This window comes from Priapulus caudatus, unplaced genomic scaffold, assembly GCF_000485595.1.
Source record: "Priapulus caudatus unplaced genomic scaffold, Priapulus_caudatus-5.0.1 Scaffold629, whole genome shotgun sequence".
Classification (NCBI taxonomy): domain Eukaryota; kingdom Metazoa; phylum Priapulida; class Priapulimorpha; order Priapulimorphida; family Priapulidae; genus Priapulus; species Priapulus caudatus.
This window is the reverse complement of record NW_014577690.1, coordinates 154,671-167,271: the sequence shown is the minus strand read 5'-3', so window position 1 is coordinate 167,271 and position 12,601 is coordinate 154,671. Positions and strand designations below refer to the sequence as shown.

General features: G+C 50.1%; 1 protein-coding gene across 1 annotated transcript; it reads left to right on the top strand.

Moving 5' to 3' along the window:
• Positions 1–4,763: 4,763 nt before the first annotated feature.
• Positions 4,764–10,531, top strand: LOC106812277 (serine/threonine-protein kinase SBK1-like). The gene is made up of 2 exons (XM_014816109.1): positions 4,764–5,122; positions 7,353–10,531. The coding sequence occupies exon 2, from the start codon at positions 7,444–7,446 to the stop codon at positions 8,599–8,601; it is 1,158 nt and encodes a 385-aa protein (XP_014671595.1). The 5' UTR covers positions 4,764–5,122; positions 7,353–7,443; the 3' UTR covers positions 8,602–10,531.
• Positions 10,532–12,601: the final 2,070 nt, after the last annotated feature.

Below are 12,601 nucleotides of genomic sequence, written 5' to 3'. Positions count from 1 at the left end.
TGCATGGCAACACACAAACCAACACTCTAAAACTCGCCGGTGAAAACATAACCCCCGCCATGCCCCTGGCGGAGGTAATAAAGCTGTAATGAAAGGTAGAAATCGGATGTCAAACAGTATTGAATATAGTCGTACATTGTTATAAGACAGTCCAGTAAAAAGTGCTCCAGGGTCTCCAACTCTCCTCTCCCACAAATTAAACATTTATCTTCGCCTCCCCAGCGTCTAGTTCGTTTATTCAGTGGCAAGCACCCCGCCCTGAATTGAAACAGCAGGCTACTCCCAAGACTATTATCATAAAAGGACTCTTTACCAGGCATCTTTTTTTCTTTATACAATCCTAGCGAACTCTTGTTTTCTATCCCTTTTTTCCAAACGGTAGTACCACTTTGTTTAATTGCTCTTTCCACTCTAACATTTCATTCTTTAATACCCCCGTTAAACTTTCGTCTAGACTCCTATCCGAGTCAAACTTTGTTATGAGGAACCTAGTTCTCCTCCTCTAGTCTGATCTGAATTCGCCCAATTCCATTGCTTCCGCTATCTATTTACATTTACATTCATTATTCATATATTTTATCCTGCCCCAATATTTAATTTTACTTTTTGCCACTCTCTCTTCAAAAGTTGACCATCCCATCTCCCTTCTAATACTCTCCAGTCCCACATAAGAGGATGCCCCTAGTAACTCCTTTCCCAGCTGGTTTTGCGTCCTGTCTAGTGCCTGGAGGGTGGACGTTCCTCGTTTTTTAACTTTAAATATTAGGGCTTCATTTGTATACGTCAGCGCAGGCACTGCAACTGCTTTCCAAAGCTCCCTACCCACCCAATATCTATTGAAACTATAGAATTCTTTTTAGGCTATTGCTCCCCTGCATTTTCTTGTTTTTTTCCGTATATCATCCTCATGCTGTTGTAAGCAGTTTTCGATATTCTCACTAAGCTTTACCCTCAGGTAAGTGTATTGAGATACTTGCTGCAAATTCATTGCTCCCAGTTTCCAGACACCCTGTTGCTCCTCTATCGGCTTATTGAGAATCATGATTTGGGATTTCTTTTCTCCAAAACCCATTCCAAAATTTTCTGCAAAGTTTGCGGCAATGCTCAACATACTTTTCATTTTACTCCTATTCTCTGCTAGCAGAACCACATCATCCGCGTATAACATTCCCGGAAAGCTATTTCCTCCAATGTAAAATAGATCCATTGCATTGTTACGGAGACCTAAAGGTAAAAGACAATTAATTGAATATAAAATGCAAACAGAGATTGGTGATTAAAGGCAACGCCCTCTGCTTCAGTACCTATATTAGATGCTATATCCAATCTTCGATTCAAACAGTCCCAGCCTTATCTTTGTGTCATTCGTTCTGTAGACATAAGACTCCCACATAGCTTAACAACACGCCATTACCAAACCATTCCTCTCTAACGTTCCCTTAGTAAATTTATTCCTATCCACTCCAGATTATATCAGCTTTTTAAGTCGCAAGAATGGCCAAAGGTATAAGTGGTTTTCTACATGTTTCGCCTCTGAAAATGCATTGGGTTATTAAATATATTATCGCCCCGCGCGCACCGATCCCTCCCTGAATCCATCTGTAACTCCCGCCAAAATATTTGCAGTCTTCTAATACTTTTCCTAGTCGATCTGCTAATAAAATCTCCCATAAATAACTTAACTGCACGCGTTGCCATTCGTTAAGGTAATCGGTGGAGTTTTGCAAAGTCTGTTTATCCAGGTTAGCTACTACTAGTAGCTGATCTAGTAATTATAATTTACAACTACTTGTAAGGTAAACTAATAGAAGTTATTACGTAGGTGTGGATACAATTGTTATCACCTGAGTGGAATAGCTCAACAAACGTATGCTAGGGTAGAATACCCCTATACTAGACAACCACCTGCTATATAGCAAAGCAATTACTCTAGCTAGTTCGGATACGCAATAGACCAATCGGCAGTGGAGATTTGTAGTGGTAAGTGTGGCATTAGTAGCGAGCTGACCAAGCATACGCCCCAGTACATGGGGTGAATGATAACCGCTTGCCTGACACTTCAGATTGGGCAAAGCGCAGTTAATAACCGTTCTGCATTTGCGGACTAGGGTGCCATATGATGATAAGGCAAGGGTCAAATAGATTGATCAAAGATGCAGATAAGATGTATTAATTGTTTTAATAACAAAAATAGGCTCTCAGCAAATGATTTTACTATATAAGATGCTAATGGAAGTGAGGCTAGATTCAATGCTGGCCTTTGGCCTTACTGGCTTCATCGAAAAGGAAAATCGAAATACTAAACTCGTTCGAACACGTCACGTTACCCGCACACATGCACGCACTATATTTTAAAGTGGCGAAGCGCCGGGAAAGTGCAGCAAAATGCGATTCTTAAACAGCGTAGATCAAAGAGTAACTGGGTGCAAGAATCCGTCGTACACTATTCGTATCAACAATTTTATCAAAATTTTCCATAGAAAATATGGTCCGAATTTTAATTATGTTTGGACACTCTTTTATGTTGCGAAACGCTGCGTGCACGCATGCATGCACAGCACGCACGCACGTGTGCCTAGCAACACACACGCACGTACGTACGTCACGCAGCCACATGCAACACGTGTACCTGCACACGCACACACGCACGCAGCACGCACGCAACGGTACCTGCACACGCCGCACGACACGCGCGCAGCACGGCAGCGGCACGCAAGCAGCAGTTAAGTTCACTCACGCACAGCACGCACGCACGTGTAGACGTACCACACGCACGCACGCACCACGCCGTCGTACGTGCAACGCACGGCACGCACGTGTACGTGGCACAGCGCAGCAGCACAACTAGCAGACGTTAGTGCCACACGCACGTGTACGTGCAACACGCTACAGTAGCGCACACGTGTAGCGTGTAGCACGTAGCCAGCGTAGACCGTGTCAGCTCCACACGCACACGCACAACATCCATGCAGCCACGTGTACGTGCATACGCAACGCCCAACGCACGCACGTAATACGTGCACATGGCAGCACAGCGCGTACGCACGCACGCAATGCACGCACGTGTACGAGTGCACACACACGGAGCGCAGCGCACGCACGCACGTGTACGTGCACACGGCACGCACATCAACTCATGCACGCACAGTTTACATGGCACTACGCTGATGCACGCCCACGTGTAGTGCACACACCCTACGGACGCAGCGACAACGCACGCACGTGTACGTGCAGCACGCACACAACCACTGCATGCCGCGACCGCACGTTACATGCACCGCAACGCACACATCATGCAGCGCACGGTGATACGGCACGACGCACGCCGCACGCACGTATAGTCGTGGCACATGCCACACGCGCGTACGTCACGCCATCGGCATGCACTGGGACGCGTGTACGTGCACACACACGGACGCGCACGCACGCACGCACCGTGTACGTGCACAGGCGCACGCACACACTCATGCACGCACGTTACATGCACACGCATGCACGCACGTGTACGAACGGCCACGCACGCGCACCAAGCAGCACTGACTCCACGCACGCAATGCACGCGACGCGTGTACGTGCACACGCCACCGCACAACCGCAACCGGCACTGTGTAAGTCCACGCGACGCACGCACGCACACAACGCAAGCGCATGCACGCAACAGTGTCGTGGCATACACGCACGGCACGGCAGCCCGCACGTGTACGTGCACCGTACATATACAGCGCTTTCTATCAGAACATGCTGTCATTCTCTTGTAAATGTCAAGAGTCCACCTCGCTCTGCCAACCACAACACATAACAATAACAGTTACCTGATCTATGACGTCAACGTGAAACATTGCTATTAGACCTGCGCGCTGGCGTGTGCATATTTGCTAGTGATAGACCTGCTAAAATATCGAGACTGTTTGCTGGCGCAACAATTGATGCCGTCGCGCCGGCTTCGAATTTGGCGGCACGATCAATAGCTGGCCAGCGCGTGATACTTTCCGTAGGACGTTCCCGGCGGTCGCGTGCGTCTTAGCCGCGAACTGCGCGCGCGAAGATCCGCGCTTAGCGGGCAGGATCAACGACCCCTCAGGCGACAGCTTCCTCTGGATCCGGTTCGTCATACGCGGAATTGTTATAAGAACAGTCCAAGAATGTGGCCCTATAGATTGTTATAGAACAGTCCTAAATGGCCCTAGATTGTTAAGAACAGCTCGCTGAATGGACGCCTAAGATTGTACTAGGAACAGTCCTGAATATGGGCCGCTAAATGTTTATAGAACATGTTCTGAATGTGCCCTAGATTGTTGTATAGGCTTGAATTAAGGATGCAGCGACATTTAATTGGAATGTGCTTGGAAAGCACCCACCGCCACGGCACCACGCACGCGACGCACGCACGCACGGCACGCACGCAACGCCACGCACGCGACGCACACACGCACTCACGGCACGAACGTCACGCACGCAACGCACGCACACAAGCATCGTACGCAACGCACGGCACTTCGCACACACAATACGACATACCACCTGCCCACGGCCACGCTACGCACAAGGACAGATGCTGTTTCTGCACTTTCTATACGAGTTGCGAGCGCCTGCCCCACGCCGCCCGCTCTAGCTGCTCACGATCGCATTCGATGAAGCCGTACGGCATAGGGGAAAGGCGTAGCGTGACGTCAGCGTGACGTAGGCTTACCACATGTCAGTAGAAATGAGCGCGCTCAAATATCGACGGCTGGCGCTCGGAGATCCCAAACGATCGGCTGCAGACGCTGTACGCTGAGCTCGCTGGTAAGCATCACAGCCATCATTCAGCGCCGATCACACGTACACTACACACGCGCGCGTTGTTGTGGACACACGCAATTCTAAGAGTTACGTGTCGGAACCACAAGAAGATAGGCAGTGGAGATAAGTGCCACGCTCACAGATATCCACGCACACATATATGCATACATGTATGTGTGTGCATAGAATTAGACGGAGGAGAAGAAGGCGAAGAAGCACGCGGATACGCGGGAAGAGAAGACACGCTCATAGTTGCGACGTGGAGAGGATCTCACGAACAGGAATCCTACTACACCATCATACAGGGATCAAGTCCTGAACAAGTTCTTCTCATCTACAGGTATGTATAAGCATAAATAAATAAATAATAATATGTATCAGGGGTTAATAACTGACAAATTGTCTTTTGACAAAATTGACAATCTTGGTCATATTTAACCCCTGATATATATATATATATATATATATATATATATATGTATATATATATATGTGCATGTGTGTATTGTTGTTGAGCTATTTCGTATGCAGCTATTATAGATAATAGTGTTACATAAGCTGTTCAGTTTTAGCTCTACGGTGACATCTAGCTGAGTGACAGAGACAAGACGTACTAGTACCATGCATGCATACATAGTAACATTTCTGGTCAGAGTAGCTCTAGAACTATCTAGAACAGAGGAAACTCGGACTGCACATCCTCTGCCAGCCAGGTTGAGCACCGAGCATCGCGCACATATCGCATAGACTAACATGAATCTTCCAATCGGTGACTGTCCATGAAGCATCTAGTCCTCTACCGTGCTGCACGATCTGTAAGGACCACGTTCGGACACGACTACTAATATAATAATGCGTAGGACAAATAAGGGAGGATGTCTAGGATATGCGGTTCAGAATTGGGCACTACTAATTCAATTTAGGCCCTATATGGATAGGAGCGGCGACAGGGGCGATCGACTGCAGGTGGATGGAGTTAAGTCGAAAAGGATTAGAGATAGAATATGTTGACGCTCGGCTGTCGTTAGTTAGACCGCGGGGCTCTAAGCCCAGTCGCATTGCAATAGAGACGCAGAATTGTACGGTAGCGAAATGTTGCAGCCAGCTGGCTGTAAACACGCTCGCGAAAAACAACGTGACTACAAACACCAGTGACTACGAACTCCAGGCGAGGCTGTGAGGTTTTAGCTCGATGGCGAAAGCAAAGCCTGTCAGACACGCACAAGTGTTTACCGTCGCACAGTGACGCATTTCATCACTGCTACGCTTCCTCTACCTCGATTTCAGTCTCGCTTCCATGTCTTGCATCTTTGCACTTGAATTGTGATAACGTCTATTAACAGTAACGCGATTGCATACGAGCGCTGCGTGTGTCACTTGAGCACGAGTTGTTTACTCGTCTGCCCCTTATTTTAGCAACAGCCGCAGGTGTAACGTCACATGCAGCCTACTTCATCAGTCGTAATCGAGATCAAGAAAAATCGTCATCATGCAATCATTGCGCCGAGAGAGAGAGAGAGAGAGAGAGATGAGAGAGAGTAGCAATGAGATTCTCGCACGTAACATTATGTGCGTGGCTTCGCGCCTCCTCTGCCGCTCAAGGGGCAATTAGCAGTGATGGCCACGTTGCGTTGTTGTTGAAGCCTACGTGACTTCTGGCTTGTCTTTCGCCACGCCGACGCGTGTGCGCGCGTATGTTTAGGAGTTAGTAGCCTAAACACTAGGCTTACTTAACTCACGCGCGCGCGCGATGTTTATGGGCGGCCTGAAAATATATCGCTGTTGATCGCAGGAGAATTAATCATTTTGCTTCCGTACGAATTTCACGAATTCCACATAGAAGCGTTAAAAACAGGAAATAAGTGTTAGGGAAGAACGACTAGATATGCCGATTCAGAGAGAGACCGAGAGAAAGAAAAAATAGAGAAACAGATAGAGAGAGAGAGAAAGAGAGAGAGAAAGACATGGATGTGCCTCTCCCTTTCTCTCTCTCTCTCACGATCGCCATCTCTCTCTCATCTCACTCACTCTCTCTTTCTCTCCATCCACTTTTCCCTTCTCTCGCGTTCTCTCTATCCCTCTCTTTCTTCCCATATTTTTCTCACTGCTCCCGGGCGCATACTAGCTAGCCCTAAGCTGCTAGAGTGCTGAGGCGAAGGCCGTAAACATGGTCGTCCTTTTTCCTGGTAATCCCATGCCCCGGTGACTCATCCTCTCTGGAAAGTATCAGTGTTGGGGGTGCCGCGTTTCACGACAGCAACTCCCAACGGCTAACGTCACGCCATGACACGCCGAGATGCAAAACAAAACAACCTGACACGCACGCACGTACGCACGCTCGCATGCACGCACGCACGCACGCACGCACGCACGCACGCACGCACGCACGCACGCACGTACACACACACACGGACGCACGCACACGCACACACACACGCACGCACGCACGCACGCACGCACGCGCGCGCACACACACACACACACACACACACACATCCTCCTCTCTCGTCCATCACACTTCGCGAACGACATCAGATCTCATGCCTCGTTTCTCTTTCTGCTATTTTCAGAAGATACTCCTTAGCAGTGCAGTGAAGCGAGAAGGAAGTTGAAGCCGTACGGCGCGGATCCACGAGGCATCCGTCACCGCCACACGCCGCGATGCCGTCACTCAACTGCGCCTCGATCGAATCGAACGTGTTTCTCTCGAATGCGAAGCGGATCAGCTCGGCGGGACTACCGACGACGGGCAAGGACCTGCGCTGCGTCGACGTCGACGCCGAGTACAAGGTGATGCGTCTGCTCGGCGAGGGAACGTACGGCAAGGTGCACTTAGCGCAGCACCGCACGACGTCCACCGTCGTCGCGCTCAAACACATGCACAAGGACGAGACAAAGCTGAAGGACTTTCAGCGCGAGTTCGAGCTGAGCTACTACATGTCGCCGCACCGCAACATCGTCATCACGTTCGACGTCGCCTTCGAGACGAAGCACTCGTACTGTTTCGTGCAGGAGTACGCGCCGTGCGGCGACCTCTTCGAGGCGATCCCGCCGCAGCAGGGCCTACCCGAGGACACCGTCAAGGACGTCATGATGCAGCTCGTGTCGGCGATCGAGTTCATGCACAGCAAGGACATCGTGCATCGCGACATCAAGCCGGAGAACGTACTCGTATACGACGAGGCGCTCAAACTCGTCAAGCTCACTGACTTCGGGCTGGCGCGCAAGGGCGGCACGCTCGTCAAGAAGAAGAACAGCAGCATTCCGTACACGCCGCCGGAGATCTGCGACGCCGTCTATAACGAGGGCTACACGTCGGACACGAGCACCGACGTCTGGTCGTTCGGCGTGACGCTCTACTGCTGCATGACGGGCAACTTCCCCTGGGAGAAAGCCGACATCGACGACGCCTACTACAACGAGTTCCTCGGCTGGCAGAAGCGCAAGACCGTCAAGATCCCGTCGCAGTGGCGCAAGTTCTCGCCGCGACTCATGCGCCTCTTCCGGCGATTCCTAGAGGTGAAGCCCGAGCGGCGGTGCCGCATCGAGGAGATACACAAGTACGCCGACAACAAGTGGGTACGTCGGCGGACGGCGTCGCGCTACGCGACGTCGGAGATCAACGGCGACCGGTCGGACAGCGGAGAGCCGAATCTCACCAAGCTGAACATGATGTTCAAGGCCGCAGGCGCCTCCGCCGGCGAGGGACTAGAGGAGAAGGAATTCCGCGAGCAGAGACTGCGGGAGTGGATCCTGTCACTGCCGGAGGGGGAGACGTCCGGGTCGGCGCACGGCAATACACTCTCTGTTCCGTCATGAGGTTGTACCCCTTCATCCCAACCCCAACCCGACACATAGACTGGCTGTGCCGTCATATGGTTGTAACCCCCCGCCCGAGTTCGTCCGCTCGGTCAGAGGTCAAAGTGTGGCGCCGAGTCGCATCACACAAACACTGACACTCTGTCGCTCGTTAGCGTCTGGCAGAACTACAGCGGTAGCTACTCGCGGCAGTAGCGTCGTTTTAGGTTTCACGTAGAGACCGGGATAGAGAGGTTGAGTCAGTCAGTCACTGGCTCAACGAGACTACGATACGAGACTTCCAGCGTTTCAGATGGAGAGACTCGGGGACAACAGCCATGAGCCTCGGACAGATGATGGCGCATCCTCTATGACGACCGGCCCGCTAGCGGCAGCTGATGCCCGTGACGTCACCGGGCGCTGCTCCCCGCGGGAGCGACATCTGGCGACGCGCCGCGTGTGTGGATCGTGTCACATTCGTGTTGTCCCGTGTCCGCGCCATCGTTGTTAAACATTTTATTTTTTCTCGTCGGTCGTAAAAAAAACCGCTTCATGTCGATATACCAGTAGATGCATCTACCGCCATATGTGTGCTAACGCCCGGGATTGAGAACGTACGGTGGTGTAGGGTTGAGTTCGAGGTAGGCACAGTACGCGGCTCTTAGCGATGCCAGATGGTTTACATTTGGCTTCTAATCCCCCTCCTCTTCTCCCCGCCTGGCACACGCGCCGTGACCCCCGCGCTACAGGCTCCAGGAAGTCTTGGTAAACCTCAGGAAAATCGTGTATTATTTCGTAACGACAGTGTGAGGCTGCATGCACCCGGCTTACCCGTTCCTCGCCCGCAAACCTTTACGATTCGAGTAAATGTTATTAAGAGCGAGATTTCCACAAATGAAATGCTTCTCTCACGCTCTCGCTCTCTCTCTCGTTCTCTTTATCTCTTTTTTTCTGTCTTTCCATTTTTCTCTTTCTCTCCCTCTGTCTCTCGTTCTTTCTCCCGCCCTCCTAGTCTGGCCAGTGAACGCGCGTGTATAACGCGGTACATCGGTAACACATCGGCGGCTTGTTTCTAGCATCGTAAATGTTGCGTCGTATATATAGATACACGTGGAATATTGCAGCCTCTCTACGACCGACCGACGGCTGCTATTTAGAGCTGTTTTAATTGCAGCGTCCCGCCGCTGCCAGACGTCCGTAAATTGTGGCTATTTCTTACGGCGATTGGCGATCAACAGAAGGCGATAAATGGACACCAGAAAGCCGTCAGTCTAACGCTGCCTCCCGCTGCTGTATATCGCCGTCGGTATAAAGCCGCCCCGTATCCCGTGTCAACGCTACAACTCCCGTGCAAATATAGGATGGCTTCGTGCAGAGAGCGAGGCGTCTCTTCCACAGCCGCTCTCTCTCTCTCTCTCTCTCTCTCTCGCTCTTCCTCTTTCGCTGCGCCCTCAGTCTTCACTGTTTCTTTCATAGCTCTAAGAGCTACGTCGTTTTGTTCAAGTGTGTGCTTACTGTTAGGGCTTCTTTTTTTCACACGGCAGTTTTACTCGAAGATGCCTTACAGGGTCGTTGACCCGCTTATACGATACGGGGACACGTGTGTGTGTGTGTGTGTGTGTGTGTGTGTGTGTGTGTGTGTGTGTGTGTGTGTGGTGGGACGGGGCATAGAAGCATAGTCGTAGACACAGCATCTTGTTATGACGACCAATTCATACGTTTTTTGCACGTTTACGCCAATAAACCTAAGTTATATTTCCGAGTAGTGCAGAGACAGAGTGAAATAGACAGCAAAGTAGATCGAGAGAGAGAGGTAGAGGCCGGGTATATATATAAGATGAAGCAAAGGAGAGAGAACGTGCGAGAAACTGAGATAGAAAGAATCGACAGAGAGGAGAAGAGAGAAGAGAAAAGAAAGAAGACGAGCAGGAGCGGAGCGGGGGGAAGAGACAGAGAGGCAAAGATAGAAGAAGAAGAGGAGAGAAGATGAGAAAGAAAGGAAGAGAGAGAGAGAGGATGGGTGGAAGAGAAAGAAAATCAAGAACGAGAAGAGTGATGGTGAGCAAATGAAACACTGTGCAAGAGAGTGTAGATGAGTAATATAGTGTAGCGACAGCGTATCCAGGCGTCAAGGTCGTCTGCCAGCCCCGCATCCCGCCAGGTCTCAGCGAGCTGTTTATAACAGGCTCGCGGCAAAGATTAGAGGCTCTCCTATTGACGTCACACGCCTTTCTAGATTCAGTAACAGATTGATGGCCTTCCCGCACCACAAGTGCGCACCGCAATTTTGCACATACTGTGTAGCGGCGGGCGGGAAAGAGCAGCGCTATCCTTGATTCCTGTCAGAGTCATTGCTAGGCCGGTCACTTAAACTGCCGAGTTGTATATATACGCGTCCGATCGGGTGGGCAGCATTGCTTCGTCGCTAGTTCTCGCTGCGTCATGCGGCCCGTGTTGGTAGCACGTATGTTGCCAGATAGCGATGCGGTTTCTCGAGCATCACCCGAGCTTGTTTACCGCGCGCGCATGCGCAAGCTTCCTTCCGAAAAGCTTCTCCCTCTGTGTGCAAGCTCACGCGTGCGCGCGTGCTCATGTGTGTCCGTTTATCAAAATAGCATTATCGCACTGTCATGTGAGCAATAAATGTATCGAGTATCTAGTCGTTCAGTTCGTTATACGGGCTTCACGCACTTGTACGAGTTGTGTAGTTGTGTGTACTCGGTGCATTAGTTACTACCCACGCATAGTCATCGGTCGTTCTCGCGCGGGTTATAGTCCATTTGTCCAACGATTAACGAATGCGTCTGATAGCGGTCGATTGGCAGAAGATATTGCATTTGTGATGTGCAATTTTTCATATTGTAATGGATGATACTTCTGATTTCTCAGCTGGCTGACGAGATCTGTTATATGAATATACTGTTGTAATATACGCGCAATATACGTGCATGGTACATAGCTGTAGCGATATATATATATGATGGGATTGTAGTTACAGGTATGCCACACGGTTGGTCGACGTGAGAGCCCATGGTTGCATATGATGATCAGTAACAATTCTAAATGCTGGCAGAAGAGAGAGAGAGAGAGAGAGAGAGAGAGAGAGAGAGAGAGAGAGAGCAAGAGAGAGAGAGAGAGAGAGAGAGAGAGAGAGAGAGAGTAAGAGAAAGAGAGTGAGTGAGTGAGTGAGTGAGTGAGTGAGTGAGTGAGTGAGTGCGTGCGTGAGTGAGTGAGTGAGTGAGTCTTTAGTACAAAGAAAATATTATAATTAATTCAGTATATAATGCATTTTATAGTATATACGCATATAGGGGCGCCTGCTATACGATAGTCTATTTTATATATTGCTCGCAGCAGCAGCATACGCTTATGCCGTGACTGTAATGTATTATTAATACTCGTGCCCCAAGCACGGTGACAGATGGTTGCATTAGCAATCGAGTCACTGACTTACACATAAACATTTTCGTACTATTTTGATACTGTATTTAAATAAATTTTTGAGCAAAACATAGCCTCTTGTTTGTTGTCTCTTCGCGCCATGTGCGTTGCACCGTCAACGATGACGTCACCATGTAAATACACGTCTAAATATTTATGTCGCCACTACATGAAAATCACGCTAAGGCTTGCGTGTAAATATCACAATTCGCCTATAGCAAAAAGGCAGGAGCAAAGAAATAATATAAGCAACTTCATTCGGCGTAGCTACGTAGCGTTGTAGCTCTCCGCGTAACAGCGGTCGACTCGCAGTGACTACGTAATTCGGCGGTCCCGCTCTGCAGGATGATGATGCGAGCGACAACGGGAATAAATAAACACGCATAATAACACACACAAGCAACGCGACAAATCAGACCCGTCGATCAGTCGATAATCGGTCGGTCCATCAGTCCATTCGTCCGTCAGTCCGTCCGTCCGTCTATCCGTCCCTCCGTCCGTCTATTCGTCCGTCTGTCCGTCTATCCGTCCGTCTGTCCGTCCGTCCGTCCGTCCGTCCGTCCGTCCGTCCGTCCGTCCG

Coding starts and splice junctions, on each gene's coding strand:
- LOC106812277 (XM_014816109.1), top strand. CDS start 7,444: ATGCCGTCACTCAACTGCGCCTCGATCGAATCGAACGTGTTTCTCTCG.